At 41.4% G+C, this 19,287-nt stretch overlaps 1 protein-coding gene across 2 annotated transcripts in view; it reads right to left on the reverse strand.

Moving 5' to 3' along the window:
• The window catches only part of LOC136445399 (zinc-regulated GTPase metalloprotein activator 1-like), a 59,842-nt gene extending 40,845 nt beyond the window's left edge, over positions 1-18,997 (reverse strand). Inside the window, exons 1-4 of one of the 2 annotated variants that reach the window (XM_066443384.1) lie at positions 18,948-18,997; positions 16,130-16,289; positions 6,229-6,315; positions 3,031-3,127 (exon numbers count right to left, since the gene is read on the reverse strand). In XM_066443384.1, the coding sequence (XP_066299481.1) occupies positions 3,031-3,127; positions 6,229-6,315; positions 16,130-16,280 (335 nt within the window). In that variant the 5' untranslated portion in view covers positions 16,281-16,289; positions 18,948-18,997. Of the gene's footprint in view, positions 1-3,030; positions 3,128-6,228; positions 6,316-16,129; positions 16,290-17,347; positions 17,444-18,947 lie in introns of those variants that run through there. The other variant, XM_066443383.1, reaches the window with a different exon arrangement.
• Positions 18,998-19,287: the final 290 nt, after the last annotated feature.

Genomic DNA, 19,287 nt, shown 5'->3' on the forward strand with positions numbered 1-19,287 from the left:
ATTGTGACGCACCGGCTAGTAATTGTTGAGGGGGTGTTACACACTCATGACCTTGTAAATACACATTGTATAACATGTACACTTATAACAAGCCCCAAGGCAGCTGTAACACACCAATTCTGTACTGTAGGTGGTGATGGACAAGGTGCAAGGCTTACCATTGCTCTTTTTGAAAAGTACACGAGGTTCTTCAACATGCTTGAGGTATGGTCCTTCTCTAACGTTGGACTGCCAGTGATGTGCATTTCTCATGTGACTACATTGTAGGACAAGCCTGATCGAGTACCAGCCTCCGTAGTGACTGCTGACTCAAAAAAATTCACTTGCTAACCACGCAAGCGAATTTTTTTGAGCCAGCCGTCACTACGGAGGCTGGTACTCATGATCAGGCTATTGTAGGACGGCATACAAATTCTCAACCTAGTGATGAGATTGCAGTCTACTCAAGCTGTTTTGTTGTTCACTTTCTGTTATTGATTTGAACACCCTGATTCTAGTACGTCAGCAGGAACAGGTGGACACGATTGTTTGCCTGAAAATCTGCCTCTGTTTGTATACTCATGTAACAGAAGCAATGACTGATGAAGACTGGAGTCAATGGACTGACAATTTTGGCTTTGTTAGGACAAATAAAAACTTAACTATGCACAAGGTGGAAGAGTAGTCACCTGACAGAATGAAGGAGGGGAGGCCTGCATGAGGGTTCCTGACAAAGCTTTATGCTAAATTCAATAAGACCGCATACGCATTACGCTTAATTCAGGAAGTCAATTACACAAAAGATTGCCACCTTGCTACGACTTAAGGGGATAAAAAAAAGCTTTCCCAATGAATCATGGTAGAACAAAATAGCTTGCCTTAATGCCTTATGGAAAAGGAGCATGCAGGTCCCCATTGAGAGTAACTTGATGAGAACCAGTCCATTGTTTTCCTCTGGCATGACAGAGACGAATGTGGGAACACTGTGCCCCATCAACACCTGGGTTAGACTACCCAGACAGACACACCTCACCTTCCAAAAACTACATCTGTACCTCTGCCAGCTGGATACTTCCTTCAAACCTTTACTGTCTTCCTCCCATAAATCCTGGGCTTCACCAAGACATGGTCTCAGCAGGTGGTGCACAGACATGACAGTGGGGACATCTTCATCTCCCCAACACACCTGCTTCTACTCAAGGATAAAATCTTCTGTAGTGTTTATAGTCGCATGCCTCAATGACCTTGGTTATAGGTCATGACATTTTGTTGCTCACGTGACTTGTTCTCCAATCAAAATAAAAATTTGAATCACTGCTCATATGTGTCAAACTTTAAATTCAAAGTCGCTGCTAAGAAACCTCTTATTTCATTGTCACAAGAGAATGCATCCAGGATAGAGCGAGAAATAGACAGAACGAGATGTGACAAAAGTTTTAGAGGCATCCCATGGAGTAAGGTGGATTTTTTTCTACGTTTCTCAGTCCCTATAAAAAAAAAGATATGCCAAACAAGTTAAGTTTTGTGTCTGGTGAGTTGGAGTAGACTATTCAAGGCTGGACCTCATGGCCAGCTTGGTTTAAAATGTTCATCAAGATTTCAGCTACCAACTAACATAGCGGCAACCTTTTTCCCCCATCCCCTCCCTTTTATACTCCTTTCTGGTCAATCCCTGAGTCACCTCCATCCCCTCTATGACCATGTGTCCCCCCTAGTGCTGATAAACCAACAGCAGGGACTCTCACTGGGTGCTGAAGCCTTCCTGGTGTTGAAATAAAGTTTATCCAATTAATAATGCTATCACACCTGATCTGGGGGACATGTGTTGTTGCTATATCCTCCTGTCACACACTGTAATAGCTACCAGGTTGGGACAACACACCAAGACAGGCCTGCACAGTGGGCGGCCAGGAAACTCTGACCTTCAGAACCAAGACAGGCATGATTCTTAAGACAAGGTGAAAGTCAATGAAAGGCTCGACTTGAGCCACAAGGTGACCCTCGCATCTTGAGATGCCATTGATGGCGGAGGAGAGTGGTTGGTTGAAATGTAGGCCGACATGTGTTCGGATTTGTCAGCAATGCCCCATCTGGCCCAGAAATCTCTGTTGTGTTTAGATTGGATGAGCTGGGCTGACAGTTTGTGTTAGATTGTAAACAGATAGAATCAGGAGGCATTAGGGAAGGTGCTGGTGGGCTGGGCACTTGTCACCTTGCCCCTGGCACCTCTGCCAAGGAAAATCAGGACCAGGCTTCCAACCATAGATCACCACATGTACACCCCACCAGCTGGCAGTGGGGCTGGGTTAGACAAGGAGCCATTGTTGGGTCCAAGTTCTACTGCTATTGGTGCTTTGGGAGTTGACATGGTGTAACAGTTACCTTCTCACATATATCTAAAGGTAAGGGCTCGGCTCAATCAATGTGACTACTTGGATGACAGGAAAGAGAAGGAGAAACTCTGATTGAAAACTACAGAGCGCTCTGAAGCATAAACTTTGGAGGGAACACAGGTACAGTATTTAGAGAGACTATGCTGCCGAAAAATACAAATCTGGCTTTTGAAGCTACATCAATGTATTCTGGGGGAGTATAGACTCTTGTCAGTGTTCTCACCAGAGTGGCATTTTGGCATCTTTGGACGTCCTGTTTTTGCGGTGGATGCCTTTAAACTGAGAGTCTAGGCCTTGGCGTGTTCAATACATTTTTGAATGTCCACATTGCCGAAAACTTAAAATGTACCTTGTCTGTATAATGCAAACATTGCTGTCTGTGGCCACTTTAAACGTACCCAAGTTGTAAGGCGTACAGCGGTCCTTGTCAGATTGACGGACGAACCACCACCCAAGTTGTGCAAGAATAATGTATCTGGTGTATATTTCCATTGTTTCAGGTTGAATTTTGCCTCTCAAAAAGGGATATATAGTGTTTCAGAGGGTTTCCTGGGAGGGTATGCCTTCCCTTGGACCCCCTCGAGCCTTTGGCACTCATCATCAGAGACAGATTCGTGGTAAAAAAAGAATGTCCAGAGACGCTAACTGCTGAACGTACTTGACTGAGCAGCAGAGGCAGCCGTTCCTGAGCTCCAGCCACTCCTCAAACACTTCACCTGACTCTCCCAGGGAGATGGGCTTCTCTATCTCTCCTCCTGGAGGAACAACAGGGAAAGAAAGGAAAAATTTGAGTTAGAATATAACATCTAGTATTTTAACATAATTCCACCAGGGTACTAGCCTGGATGCCAGACCCCCCAACCTCTAAAATATCTGTAGTGTGGGGCACTAGATATTTTAGAGATTGGGGGTCTGGCATCCAGGCTACCAGGGTACATAATTCCGCCACCCTGAAAACATGGGTCCAAATAGATCTCCAACCCAATGTCCCCCAGTATACTGCACTCCTGTATATCTAAACTGTGTATACCTGCAGGTGCTGCACTAGAGATGTCTCAAACCCACTGTTTTTATGAAGTGGAGGATTTCTGTAACCCGGCGAATTAATGTTAATGGAGGTTACAGACATTTTTGAGAGGTAAAAGTTTGGTTGCTTCAGTTTTCCCTAGAAAAAATCCTTTAAAAACGTGTTTAAATGTTGTCTCTTATAATCCAAATGCCTTTTTGATGCTGTCAAACATCTAACGTAATCAAGCAGCAAAGTTACATGCTTTATACAAACCTACGGTATACGTCTTCACAAAACTCAACATGAATGTTGCAATAATTGACAAGCCTAAAGTACATACGTCACAGCCATTATGATACAAATGCAAATGCCTTCTCGATGCTGTCAAACATCTAATGTTATCAAACAGTGACAGTAACTGTTTTGTAGAAATCTACTGTAGGTCCTTACAAAACTCAACATAAATGTTGCAATAATAATTGACAAGCCCAAAGTACATATGGCACAGCCATTATGCCAATTTTAAGCGAAATCACATCCCAGTTACCCACACATTTTGTCTGCATAAAGGCGACTCATAAATCAGGATTACTTTCCAACAATAAACTAATGTGTTGATAGCCAAAGTACATTATGCAAAGTAAGCACCCATTGTGGCAGGTTCAACGTAATGTGACTGTGCTAATCAAACGTCTCAAATTTCCCTACGAGGGAGCCACAAAATGGTTATAATCAGACCCGGCGAAGCGAAACTCTAAATGGATACAATACATTACGGTCTCCACAAACAGTTTGTCTTGATGGAACTGTTGGTAAAGCATTATGTGATTTGATTATGTGAATCGGGCTAATGTGAACTAACTGTGCGCTGATCTCTGTCACTGAATGATCGCTGCTAATCATATCTACCGGGTTAATGAGCCCAAACTGCAGCGCACAGCTTGAACGAATTCATTTGTCCATTACGGTAAATTGGCACAGTAACAACGAACAAAGGAAGCTACAATGTGTACGCCGAAATGCTTTTTGTGTAAATTGTGTTGACAGTAAAACAGACATGTTTCACACTGTCACTGTTGTAATATGTCCGGCCAGAAAGGTTATATTTTCATTGCCTTTGTCCTTATAATAACTTAAAAAAGCTGCACTTGGGTTCTTATGACCATTTGGTGGTGGGTGAATGTCAGTAAAGAAAAAAAACACAGCATTTTTTGGATAGGTCTGGCATGAGATGTTCTGTGATTATAACCTCCATTAACATTGATCCGACAGGTGTCATAAATCAGCCACTTTGAAAAACAGTGGGTTTGAGAGATCCCTAGTGCAGCATCCCCCAAGTATGCACAGTCTAGATATAAAGGAGTGGATTATACTGGGGAATGTTGGGTTGGAGATCTCTTTGAACGTATCTTTTCAGGGTGGCAGAATTATGTACCTGGTAAAATTATGTTAGCAGATGTTGTCTTCAATTTGTCTTTTGCTTAAACATCTAATTTCTCTAGGGTCACCCTTGCCGACACCTCAAGGCCAAGCCAAATGGTAAAAGTATTGTTGAAACCTTACAACCCTTTTCATTATCTCCATGAAAAATTGTGATCCATGAAAAATGGAGATATTGTTTTGGGTGTGCCTGTCTGTGTGTCTGTTTGTGTTTCCGGATTTTTGTAGTCAACATAACTTGAGAACCTCTGGTATGGATTACGATGATATTTATCTCCATGAAAAATGGAGATATTGTTTTGGGTGTGTCTGTGTGTCTGTTTGTTTGTCTGTTTGTTTGTCTGTTTGTGTTTCCGGACTACTGTAGTCAGCATAACTCAAGAACCTCTTGATGGATTGCGATGATATTTGGTATGTGGGCAGGTGTTGTGAAGCCGAAATTCAAGGTCGATTTTTGGCCCCCTGGTATGTGACCTTGGTACTGCAGCAGAAATTCCATTTTTGTATCTCTTGACCTGGACGTGCTATGGTATTAATTTTTTGGTGGCAGATAGCTTATGGTGCAATGAAGACGTGGTGTGGGTTTGTGCCTCCTAGCAGCTTGCTCTGGAACTGCAGGGGCGTTATCATGAAAATCTTCTAAGGAGAATAACTGAACAAAGGAACGACGGATTTCCATGATATTTAGCATACAGGTAGCTTAGACAGAGATGTACACAATGAAGTGCAAATCATGTTAATTAGGACTTAATTTGCATAGCTAATGAGGAAAATCTATATTTGCAGTGTTTTCCATCATAAGACTCAAATACATGTAACGTATGTAGTTTATGGAAAGTGGATCATCGACAGGTACCAATTATGCAAATAAATTTCTAATTTGCATAATTAATGCAAAAGACCATATCTCATCTCATTGGAAAATTATAGGACTGTCAATATGATACTTAGTATGCAGGTAGCTTAGACAGACATATACATAATGAAGTGCCAATTATACTAATTGTGACTTGATTTGCATAGCTAATGAGGAAAATCTATATTTACAGAATTTTCCATTATCAGACTCAAATACATGTAACATATGTCGTTTCTGGAAAGTGGAGCATCAACAGATACCAATTATGCAAATGAATTCCTAATTTGCATAACTAATGCAAAAAAACATAATTCATCTAATTGGAAAAATATAGGACCGTCAATATTGCAACATGTGTAAGTTAGATAAAGGTGTTTATGCCGAAGCATATATTATGCAAATGTGTAAGTCATTTGCATGAATAGAATTTTTCATGGAGATATGAGGTCGTGGAACTCTTGTTTTATGAGTGAAATAGATAAATAAAAACTCTCTCTGTTTCAGAACTTTTAAAATTTTGTTTTCTGCCTGCACCACTGGTAACCCACCTGCTCCAAACTCGTTCATGATGACAGCAATGCGTTTCCCATGCTGCTCTGTCAGGATGTAGTTCAGCAGTGTGGTCTTTCCAGCACCTACAGACAAGATTCACCAATTAACACACATAATGATAAACTTGTTGGATATCATTGAGAATTAGCTGTACTAGGTTCCCTTGGTTAAAATACATTCTGAAAATGGATTTCATCATGCTGTTCATAAAGTAATACTGCACATCCTAGAGAGAATGATGACAAGCCTTCCACTCAAATACAAAATGCCCCATGTCAATTGCAAGGTAGAAGCCTGCAGGAGATGACATTACAACACCTATACAACCATCAGCAGTAATTATGTTGTGTTGTGTGTGGTCTGGTAGAGGAATGAGCAAATGTTAAACAAAACCAGCAACAGGGAACAACTCAAAGTCCCTAAACATGTGCTTCAGGAATAATTATTTTGCCAGGCATAATTCAATAGAGCTGTTCAGTGGTACATCTTTGATGGCACCTGTTATAGTTGGAGTTTTGCATCATAGCTATCATGACATTATGTAGTGTTTCTAATTGCAATGCATTTTTGTACCCTTTGTAAGAGGTTTATATACTAAACAATTTTGCTTGTTTTATTTCTTTCATCTTGTACTGACACAGTTTGTCCTGTATTTTCAAAGAAAAAAAATCTGTGAATCCAAAAACTGAATTGATGTGACTTAATGCATCAATCCTTTTGGTGTGAGGCAAACATTTTTATTTGGTTTTGAAATGTGAAAATAGAAGTTCAGGAGTTGTGTGTCTAGATCACAAGGTGTTGATATGGAAATACCTAAAATAACAAGCTGTCATGTAAGAATGTAACCTAAGGTACATTTGTCTTGTCCCTCTGTGCAGGTGTGCTAGTACGTAGTTACTGTACAATTTACTTACATTTTCACCAATGCCAACACAAAGGCCATGGTGTTTGCACAACTGCTCTAAAAGGCGATATGCATGTTTATACCCTTCACACGCCTTCTACAAGACAACGACAGCCTCGTCACAACCTCTTGGTCGCGATTGAGCCGCGTCCATTCCTTCCCCGGGCTTCCTGTGACTTGAGGAAGGCCTACACACACACCGCACATTCCTGCCTTTGTCTCAGACCCAGGTGCAGAGGGACTGAGATGTTCTTGTGGAGGCTTCTTGTATCTTAGATGTTTGTTTTCTTCAAGTCCCACCAGCAGCTTCTTGTAATAATATTGACACCTTCTCACAATGAGTGACAATTCTAATCTTAAGACATCTGGTGGGAACAATCAGAAACAGTACTTTCCCTCAATATTGTTCCTTGCTATCTCCCAAACTCTGGGACTATTCATGTACTGTACTGTATGACATCTTGTATTGAGAAAGATACGTTCACACCCATTTGGAAAAGTAAATGAATTGTAAATTTTGTACATTGAAGCACATTCTGCGGTGTATCTACATCTTGGGAAACTGGGAGACTTTAGAGTACATCCATGCATATATAGAACTTCTGACAACTTGATCAGTCAACTTTTGTACTCAAGACTCCAGGAAGTCCAAAAGCGCCACCTTACTTGCAATACCAGTTCTAGCTTTGAAACATGCTTGAGTAAAACTGAGTGCTAACGTAACTGTACAAAGTATGCTGTACATGAAGAATAGCTTGATGACTTCACCTCAAAACTTTCCTCTCTATCAAACAAAAGATGTTTGGATCTAGAAGTGGCTGTTGGTTGAGCCCTTAGTGGTGGTTCCCAGGTTTGTTAGATAATGTGCAATAGGCCTGCCTGTCTTGCTTTAAACAAGGAGGTTGCTTCAAACTATTGATTCTTTCCAATATTGAACATAACGAACAATGATGGAAGGTTTGCACTTGCCAAGTACTGTCTAGTTAACAGTGTATTCACAATGGTGGTGAAATGTGCTCCGTAGTTACCACATTGATTGGCGGCCATGTCAGACGTGAATTTTTATGACCCATACCATCTACACCTGTTCATCTCTCAGTAAAGATAGCAGCACATTCAGCAGCGCTGGTGGTCCATAGGTGGGATTCTTTGCAATAAAACGCATCATGGATGGTCCATAATCTTATAGCACTGTCTAATTTTACATCTGGAATTTTCATGATGTTTCTGTTAGGACTCTGAGAAAATCTAATGGTGAACATATCCTGCTTCTGAAGCAAACTAACAAGAGAGTATCTATCATATATTGGTATATATTTAAACTTGGAAACTTGATTTTGGTTGAACTTGATCATATCTTATACCGTATTCATTATCCTTTTTGATGGAATTTCATTTGTTATGATCATATATATATATTCAGAGTTGAGGATAAGGACTACTTATTTGAGTTGTTTGCAAAAAAAGGTTTAGTTTGTTAGTTACAATACCAGGACACAAAGAGACTGCAACTTGTAACAGCTATACTTCCTAGCTGACATAAACTGATATTACCAACTCCTTATCATCATAGACATAACTACATACCAAAATGTATTCCATTTGGCGTAAAACTGCACAACAACATTTTCTAAAAGGATTCTTCGAGTCAGCCTTTTTATGTCCATCTTTCATATGATATTACCAACAAAAGATATCCTCCTAGCTGACATAAACTGATCTTTCCAACTCCTTTTCAAAGACATAACTACGTACCAAAATGTATTTCCATTCGGCGTAAAACTGCACAACAACATTTTCTAAAAGGATTTGTCGAGTCAGCCTTTTTATGTCCATCTTTTACATCACTAACAAAAAAATTAGCTTCTCTTTGGTGGAAAAAGTGATGGGCTTGTTTCCGGTCCATTGGGAGAATCTGCAGCGTTTGTGAAATGACATGGTGGCACATGAAAGGACCCTATTTGCACCAGTCACTGCTACCACAAAGAACACACTGTTATTAATGGCCAACCTTTCCACTCACAGGTGGCTCTCTGTCCAAGCTGGGAATGACCATCTTTTTCTTTCACCAAAGGTCTGATTGCTTTTGCCCTCTCGGCTTTGGCCATATTCTCTCCCTAAATTGGAGAAAATATGGGGAAAAGCCCAACAATGACAGCAGGACTGTCCTAAATGTCCTGATCTGTGATAGAACGTCCTGTCCTGGATAAATCGTATGGCTTGCAAATTTCGCTCGGACATAAAATCAAGATGGACGATTGTGTGACAGGGTTTTGCTGATGAGGACTGCTGAAAATGGGCGTAATTTATCTTTTGGGAATCCCCAAACTTCACAGAAATGACAAAGGAGTAACGCATTACAAATTCATCAAGATGGGCCAAAACTTTTACTGGGCTTCAGGAAAATAACATTAGAATATTGCTCATCTGTAGGTTATAAAACAGGCTTTTACAAAAAGGTAAAGCAGTCATCCTCAATTGCGGTGAAGCAAGATGCTTTTTCAAGTAGCTAGTGGTAGTGCAATGCAGCTTTACTATGGCTTGTGTTTTGGCCAAGCACATACATGTACACCAGTCACCCTCGCCTCACCCCTACTCTTCTTGATAAGTGTGTTGGGTTCTTTAACGTACATAGGTTTGATGCGTGAGGCTCAACGCCTAAAGCTCACTCATACACAGGGCCGCCAGCTTTAGGTCCCCCTCTGAAGGACTGCAACTCTTTTCCAGTCGTGTCCAGACCGGGGCGCGAACTGGGCCGCTGGCCGCATTTTAACCAGATGTGGCGAGTGGCAGACAGAGTCTACACCACACACACTCGGCCTAACAGTCTATTCCAAAGTTGCTAACATGTTGCCTTATAGTTGTGCATACATGTATACTGCAGTCAGGATTTATTCTGATTTGCAAACTAATCTATATCTCAACTCCGAATCAAAGTTAAAAAGATCCTCCAAATTTGGAGTCAAATATCATTCTTTTCTATGCTAAAAAAGCGAGGAATTGTGCATCTTTTTTAAAAGGATATGTAAAACATGCCATTGATAAAGTGCAATGTAGGGCACAATGCCCTTGACATTTGAAAAACATGGTGTCCTTGAAATTTTAGAAACTGAGTTCCCAAATTTAAAGTGATGGGTATTAAATCAACCATAAACTGACGCTCCTTGTAACAACAGCTGATCGTGTGACAAATGCAAACAAATTACCACCACATACACAGCTGCTTTGCAAGGACCTTACCAGGAAATTTTTACAGACTCTTTAGGACACTACACCATCTACGGCCATACAGACAGGAAAGAAATCGTCACGGGCCTAACCGATTATTTAGATCTGACAGGAGGGGATTTGGAGTTAGTTATCCTCAGATTAGGCTTTCGCCTTTCTGGGAAAGTTCAAACCCACAAACATCTGCTTGTCTTGTCAGTAAGATACAAAGTGAGCAGAAATGACAAAAACAGTTTTCTCTTTTGCTTTGCTATGTATTTTTCAATTGATAAATCATCTTTCTATAAAAATATGAATCCTACTCATACAATGCTCATCTCTATCCTGTGATGTCATGAAATGATCTACTGTCTTTTAAGAGGGTCGTTTTGGTGCAATTTGTGTCTACTTCGAATTCTGTCAGTTCTGAAGTATGATACTCAAACACAGAAAATACCACTGGGCACAAAAACAGACAAAACAAAGAAACAAAAAAATTAAAAGGAGAAGTAAAAAGGCAAACAGCAAAGAAAGAAAGAATCAAAAGAAAAAAGTTTACAAGGAAAGAAAGGAGGCAGGGAGGCTGTGAGGATAGAAAGAAGGATGGAGGAAGGAAGGAAGGATGGAGGGAAGGAAGGAAGATGGAGGGAAGGAAGGAAGGAGAACAGGAAGACAGGATGGTTCCCACCAAAGATGACATACAGTATGTTTTTGATGGATGATGTTTACTGGTGTTACACAAACCATTTACAATATCTGCCCGTCTCCTGGATGGATATGGGCCTCACAGCAGGGGTAAAACTGCGACGGCCAAAAGACGCCTTCCCGTTGCCAAATCTAGGGCGGGAAAACAGCTGGAAAAATTGGTTTTGTGCTGCGATATGCAGAGGTTCTGACAGCGGGGTTGAATGACCCGTTATTACGGCGCAGATATGACACCCGAGATTTACAAGAGCCTTGTGTCAACATTTGACCAAGGTCTGGTGGGCAGATATTTCTACTATTTCTGACATACTTCGATTGAAATAACAGAAGCGCATTCCCGAAATATGGCGTGAGTGTGCGACTGGGTGCTCTCTGTGCTGTCCCCGCGTATCGGATTAAGACAAAAGAGAAGCTGGGATGAAAATTGATACGGGGAAAGCAATACAATAAGAAAATATTGACGATAAACGATACGGCATCAAAGGCCTCCCCCCATGAGAACAATCCCAGTTATGGCAGTGGAAAGACGACGGGCTAATTTCTCCTGGAGGCATCTCAGCTATTCGTTTGATGTGTCACGTATAACTTCGCCCACTTATGAGTGATTTACAGGGGTGAGGGAGTGGCTATGGAGTGCGGAGGGTACGACTGTAACTTGTCCGATGCACCTGTAGCAACGGTCACTTCACAAATGGGCTGTGTACTCAGTCACAAGTGTCGTTTCACCCCCCCTAACCCCTGGACTACAGCTGCCCGCATGATCACGGTTATTACCTACCCTGTCCGCAGAGGAGCCACTTGTCCTTATGTCCATATTCTTGGCCGTGGGGGTGGCCGAGGTATGCGGGATGGCGGCGGCAGGTTATTTTAGAAAATGACAACTGTACAAACGCGGCATAGTGCAGGAATCTGTGTCACATTGCTTGTTTCCTTTACAGTTGTCGCTACATTTCATCCTTACCTGTAAAACTCCCACAAAGTCCTACTTGACTGGATTACTCTATTTCTACCAACACGTAAAGTGGACATACTAAAATGTATATCGTTTTTAAGGGGAGTATGGCAGCAAATATTTCAAATAGTTTGGGTGTTCCAGAAGAAACATTTATAGAGGAGTACGCAACACCAGCGGACCCCCTGCAGAGCCAGACGGGCGGGGGGCGTGGGTTGCCATGGTGACAAAGTACACATGTCAGCCCGGGATTACCCTTTGCACGCAGGGAGCCCGCTGTGGGGGGTGGGAGGGACATGTATGTGCAGGGGGCAGCGATGTACGGACATGTGAACGCTGCACACACCAGGGGGGGCCGGGTGCCCTTCTACCTATGGGGGGGGGGATTATATCATCGCTATGTAGTCATCTACATGGACAAATGGGACTCCTCTCCTGGGGGGTAACGCAATGTTAGATCCTTGGGAAGGGCAGACTTTCTGATGGCCACCATGTGAACCCCAATGTCCCCATCTACCCATGGCTAACAATTATGTAGTAAATAATCTTCACAAACAAATGTAACAAGTGTGTGTGTGTGTGAAGGGGGTGGTGCACACAGTACATGTGTGTATGTCCCTACCATTTGACCATTCAAAATTGTGCCTATTTCAAGAATCAATTTCTCTGTCAATCCTTACTACCTACGGCTGTAAAATTGCTTTATTGCCATCTACATGAACCAACCTAACATTGTAACAAGACCAAGTCTGGACTCTTTGAATTTTTGATGGTCATGTTCAGGTGGTCAAGATGGATATGTGAATCCTGCATGTTCTGCATAAGGGTGCAGTTTGCCCTTCTACCTATGGTTGTTGATCATGAATCACTGAGATTATCGTATATTATTGGCATCTGCATGAACCAATTATATTGATCTGGTATCAGAATGAATAGAATTTTAGATGGCCATGAGAACCCTCCTTTTTGCGGCGTACCTTCTACCTATGGTTGTGGAATTTCACTACTGGTATCTACATGAGCCATCCAGGCAGGTGAAGGAAAGGAAATATTGATTTGTGGTCATGTTTAGATGGTCAAGATGGACATGTGAGCCTCATGATCAGTCTTTCCTGTGTGTCCTTCCGGATTCCAATTCCCCCTATGGTTGGGAATATATATCAATGGCATATCAATGCCATCTACATGAGCCATCCTAACAGTAACAGGTGAAGTAAAGGAAATATTGATTTGTGGTCATCAGATTTGATTATATGGATGACATCTACTGGGAAGTTTACCCCAAAACTGACGCGAGCATGTGAATAAAAAAGAAAGGTTTGGCAAAAAAATGCCTTTATTATGAAATCTATGGGGTCAGGAAGGTTGAACAAATGACTACACAGAGTAACTTATAGCGAATGATAGATTAAACTTCACATTTCTTCACATCTTCTTCAACTTTGGAATTGATTTTGGCATTCTACGACATCTACCAGTGAGGGTGCGTGTGTGTGTATGTTCTATACCTGGTGACTGAATATTCAAACATTTACCACATTTCAAGGCCTGGTTATGAACAGTCAATGCCTTGTACTACATGTAGTTGTAGTTTTTGGAGAACAAGTCTTTCCCAGACAGACAGACTGATCGATGTGTTAGTTACATGTGGTCGTCCTCATTGTACCTTGTGACAATGTTAGTCATGGTAACAAATCCGCGTTATGATTAGAGACGACAGCTCACATTAGTCCCGACAATAGCGGCCACCAGTCAAGCAAACATCGAGCACCGACCATGGCTGAGAGGTCGCCGGCGGCTGAACTCCACGACCTTGGTTGACACCGTACTTTGTCAAGGGCACGCCGCAAATGGGAGACGACGTATGATGTCGCCTTATGGTGAATGGACACATCATTAGGCAACAGACATGAAAAGCGGTGTACGATTTTGTGACTTCATTACAATAACCAGGGCTTGAAATTCAGTTTAGGGAATAGGTGCACTGCTGCACCTAATTTGAAAATTTAGGTGCACAAAAAAAATTGGGGGTGCACAACATGAAAGAAAGTTGGATGCCAGCAAATCCTAAATTCTACAGCTAACTTCAAAGTACAAGCTGAAAAGCATATGAAAATTTGGAATATTCCCGTCTCTGGCTTTCCAATCTTTAACAACTTTTCAAATAGTGCTTGAACAAAAATAAAAATACCCATAAAATGAAAGATGCTATACGCTCGTTCTCATGTGACTGTAATTTAGTAACTTCCGTTGCCGTTAGAAGTAAGACGTTCCTGACATCAAGATATGCCACATGTAAGGTGTCAAACTGCCGTTTTTAAAAGCTAGAAAAGTTTTAAGTCGTCATAAAAATGACAGTTTGACACCTTATATGTGGCATATCCTTATGTCAGGAACGTCTTACTTCAATTGGTAACGGAAGTTACAAAATGTGTACATTTAAATGAGAATGAGCATATAGTATAACATTGTAAACCTGCACTGTACACCCAATGCAACATGCATATGGTGCCATCAAATAAATGGAAAATGACTTGATGAAATTTTCTACATTCCGGCTCCTTGTCGAGTCCAAAAGCCTTCTTCATTAGAAGTGTCCAGACTAGTTATTAATGGGAAATGTTGCCTGTGGATGTAACCATCTTTGTGACATTGTTAATTCAACATTATCTGATGTCAAATGTTTTTCCAAACAGACTTGGATGTCTGATATTAAGGACACAACAATGCAACAATGGCAGACTGAACGACAACAAATCACTCTAGTCCCAGGTCACTTCTCGGTGCCACGAGTCCGACGATCGGGTCATTGCTGCTAAAACAACGGTCACAGATTTTACCGTTGGGCTTTGTGACGGTAACGAGATGCAACGTTCTACGGTACGTTAGTGACGAACATGCGTCGCCGCGCGACAACGGTCCCCCATTGTTATGAAAATATTGATTCAGCGGGAACAATATTTCCCGAGCAAAAGTCGACAAACACAAAGGGAGATTTGCGCGTGATTGATGAACCTGTCGTGTCAGTTTTATCTAAGAGGAACATGCTTTTATAATCCGGGATAAATCTTCATCGGCGCAGGAGGGAATGGGACACCAGTGTTTCTGACGGGAGGGTGGAAATGACTGTGTTATTGTTTGACGTTAACTATGACGTATGAGCGAGCTGTGTTCTTCCATGGTTCAGTGGAGTTGGCAGCACGTGAGAAGGTTTAGTGACAATGTTGGGATATCTACCTGCACCACAGGAAGCCGTAAGCCACACTCAGACAATAGGAACCATTAGGACTGAGATTACCTGTACTCGGACTTACAAATTTACTGTGGTTTTAGCAGCCAGTTTATGGAATTACGATATTCAAACAAGGAACTTTTTCTCTGTCTTCAAATACTCTTTTTGCTGTCCAACTTATAAATTATGATGGTATAATCTTTTCAACAAAAGGTTTATGGATTACTTTCATTCTTTTTCAGATTAGTGACACCAGGATCACATTAAGACCAATTGATAAATGACTTACAAACAGCACTACAAATTTATTAGCTATTGTTCAGTGTGCACACTTCTGCTTTCAGAATTAATAGGGCTTTACATGAAATGGATTAGGACACTATAGGGTACTTGCAGAACTTTTTCCCTGTCTTAAAACATTTTTGCTTTCCAACTCAAAGACTATGAGATTATTTTTTCAAAAACATATTTATGGGCTGTCTCCTGTAATAGAAGGAATCCTTAGATCTAAACTCTTCATAAAATGGTGTCATCTTACAAACGGGGAAAGACACTACAAAATACTAGTACAGTAGTAGCTAAACCACTCAGGAACCCTGGAACCCTGGAACTCTGGAATTCAGCTTTGCTTTGAGTTGTCAAACTCTGTCATGAAAATTACATGCAACTTCTGTTACCTATAATGATTATCATACATGTTTTCATAGTAGATCTATCTGGCCATGCCAATTTAGATACTTACCTCTAGAATCACTGATGCAATAATTCCAAAGTTCTAATTAACAGTAATAGTACCTAGTAGTAGCATAAAAAAGTAGACTTTAGATCTAGGTGGGAATTCAAACCTGTTTCTTATCTTAAACAGAAGACAACTTCATACCACCCCACTCCACATACCGAGGTATCCAGTGATGATCGTTACAGGGATTTTGGTGGTTTCTGTAGGTGCCTCTGCTAGAGTGGGGCGATCTTTCTCTGGTCCCTCTCTAACATCGTTACACAGACTGGGCACCAGGTCTGGGCACTCCTCATCTGAGCTGTCTGACATGGTGATGAACTGCATAACAAAAAAAACAACAACAAAAAGTGGCATCGTGTGGCGCAATTGGTAGGATGTTTCGCCCAGCCAGAACTGAGAGGTCCCAAGTTCGAAACCACTGATGTTCTGCCTTTGGGAAATGCACTTTACACGACTTTCCCCACTTCACTCTGGTGTTCATGAGTACCTAGCTTTGGTTAGGGATGTCCCTCTGATAGGACATTAAATGGAGGTCCCGTATTTGAGGCGAGCCACATCTCGAGCATGTTAAAGAACCCACTGCACTTATTGAAAAGAGTAGGGGTCCTTCCTGGTGTGAGTGGTTCAAAACCTACAGTCCTATCAATGGCCACACATGGGGCAATTGTCATATCTTCATGTCATGTCACTCTTGTGATCTAGCCCTGCTAATTGTAAGCTCCAAGCAATTCAGCCCCTGGCTGCAAAAGGAGAGCAGTCAGCTCAACAATAATAACATAATAACAACAAACAAACAAACAACAAACAAATCAGGGTAAGGCAGTCTCTGTCTGGTTCCTCCTTAACATCATTACACAGATCTGGACACTCCTCATCTGAGCTGTCTGACATGGTTACAGTATTCTTTAAGCACTGTGTTTCTTGGCTTTTTTTTAATTCCATATTCTCATGAAAACCCCACAGAAACCAGTATAACCGTAAGGTGTGATTTCTAGACATAATTTTCACCGTCATAACGGTTGGGCTTTCTTGCTCTTTTTATCTGCCTCTCTCTTCCCCCTTTGATCGATTATTCGGGTCCCCCTGTGCCTTCTCACTATTACCCTATCTCTCTTTCTCTGTCTCTCCCCCTCTCCCTCTATCTTGATGCTTGTTTTTGCCACGACTTTCTGCCAAGACCAGAGTTTCTTGAAACCATGCCGGCAGGGCCGCCGGCGCCCCCCTCCCACCGCCCAAAGCAACCTCAATATCTCACGACTGTGGGGCATTGACTACCCAAACTACGTTTGATACAGCTGTTATGTTTTTCAAAGACTTAGGAAAGTGCTGATATATGACGATTATGGGGATAATAACAAATCTGTGGCCAAAATTACCTGCAAATAGTTTTAAAACTCCCTCTTCCTCTTGTTGACATATGCTGGGTCAAAGGTTATTGGGGTCACACATAACATCAAAACAACAACAAAATAGTAAAATTAGGATAAGAAGCATTCTATGTTAATATGCATGGCATAAATATTAATTTGTATTTTTAAATCATACTTTCAGTACTATGATAATTACAAAAATAAAGGTAAAGCTTGTGAGTGATAATAATGTATAAGGATCATTACCCTTGGATGCTTTGGAAGTGGATCGCTTGATGGATCAAAAGCGTCCTCTAGTGACTCAAGTCATATATGCATAAATGTACCCAGGTCTGATTGTACTCCGTTATCAAAGATGATGAAGAATTAACGTGTTGATAAGGCCACAGAAGACAAATGGAGATGGAAAAATACAGCCAAATATATACCAAATGCAAACGTCCCGACGAAGTTGCAAAACTTTTTCTCCTTCGTATTCACTGTTGAAGCCTGTTTTCACACTCATTTCACCGGTAACCGTATCCTCAAGTCATAAAGATATCCTCAAGATTCTTGTCACTATTATTTATTACACAGACAAAATGTTGACCTTTCTTGTCGTGTCAGTAATTGTCAAGGGAAAATTCATTCGTCTTATCCCTTGGGCGGCATGCGAAAAATGCCCCAAAATAGCAATGTAGAAGTTTTCACCCAATAGTTGTTGTTATCAAAATCAAAAATGACATTTCAAGAGAATATGTCAGCTGAATCTATACATCATTGATAAGACACCTCTTGCCATCGGAAACAGCGAATTGTCCTGAGAATGATGTTTGGAGAAGCGCTAGCCCCTTTCCATTTTGCTTTCTGAGAAAAAGTCAGATCGGCGCGGCCCCAAATCGTGCAACCTGCACGGTTCAAAAGAGACACTTTACGGCTCACTGAAGTACTGCAGCCAAAACTCTTAGCGAAGTTGCTTGTCGTCTAAAACTGCATTTACGGTGACCCAAACTGACTTTGATAATCACACATCCTTAAGACACTGCATTGAGTGTTATTTTATGTGCTAAGAAGAGAGTTATCGATTACAGGAAAGTCTGTCGTGTTTTAGATCGACAATCGGCTATACTGTGCTGTATGATTATCAAATCTAATCAGGGAATGAGTTTCAACTTTTACTTGTCTCTTCCTGTGTCACGCAAAAAGGTCATCTTTAGGCCCTGATTACTCTGTAATAACCACACACTAAAATATGACCGCCTATCAATCTAAAACGCAACGGGCTTTCTTACATCCGAAATCTCCTTTTTATACCTACGTTTCTGTGTAAAAGATGGCTTGATGCAGTGTCTTTGGTTTATATGATTATATATAGTTAAGAATTTTACGACGAGGTTCGATTACAATACCTCAGTCAGCCGTAGTGGCCTCTTCAACCGTGCCGACCGCGTCAAAATTTCAGTATCCAAGATGGTGGAGCGAAATGCCATCGGTTCGAAGACAGGGCAGGTCACTCGCCACGTTGATGAACGTGGATCTATCTACAACGACGAACAAGGTACGCTTGCTTTGTATTGTCTACTACCCAGAAGTAGACTTTAAACCACAAAACACCACGTAACGATACCGAGGTATGTAGTGATGATCTGTCGCAGTTTGTCACGGTCTTCCGTTGGATTCTGCTATGCAGTACTTAAATATTCCGCAAAGCGGGGCTTTTGAACCGTGTAGTAAGTTACACGGTGGGTCGGGGTTGACAGGGTGTAACTGAGTAGCAACATGTACCAAATGTAGCAAAGTACAACGAAGTACGTGCGAAATATTCTGAAACAGGCTAAGGATATCGTCTTTATAAACATTCCGTCCTGTTTTGCGGGCACGATGCTTTTTATACCGCGGGATTTTCTCTTTCAATTCCACTCATCATTGACAAAGTTCATCTGTGTTGATAGATAACATAGAGTTAA

The sequence above is a fragment of the Branchiostoma lanceolatum genome, chromosome 11, assembly GCF_035083965.1.
Source record: "Branchiostoma lanceolatum isolate klBraLanc5 chromosome 11, klBraLanc5.hap2, whole genome shotgun sequence".
NCBI classification, from domain to species: Eukaryota; Metazoa; Chordata; class Leptocardii; order Amphioxiformes; family Branchiostomatidae; genus Branchiostoma; species Branchiostoma lanceolatum.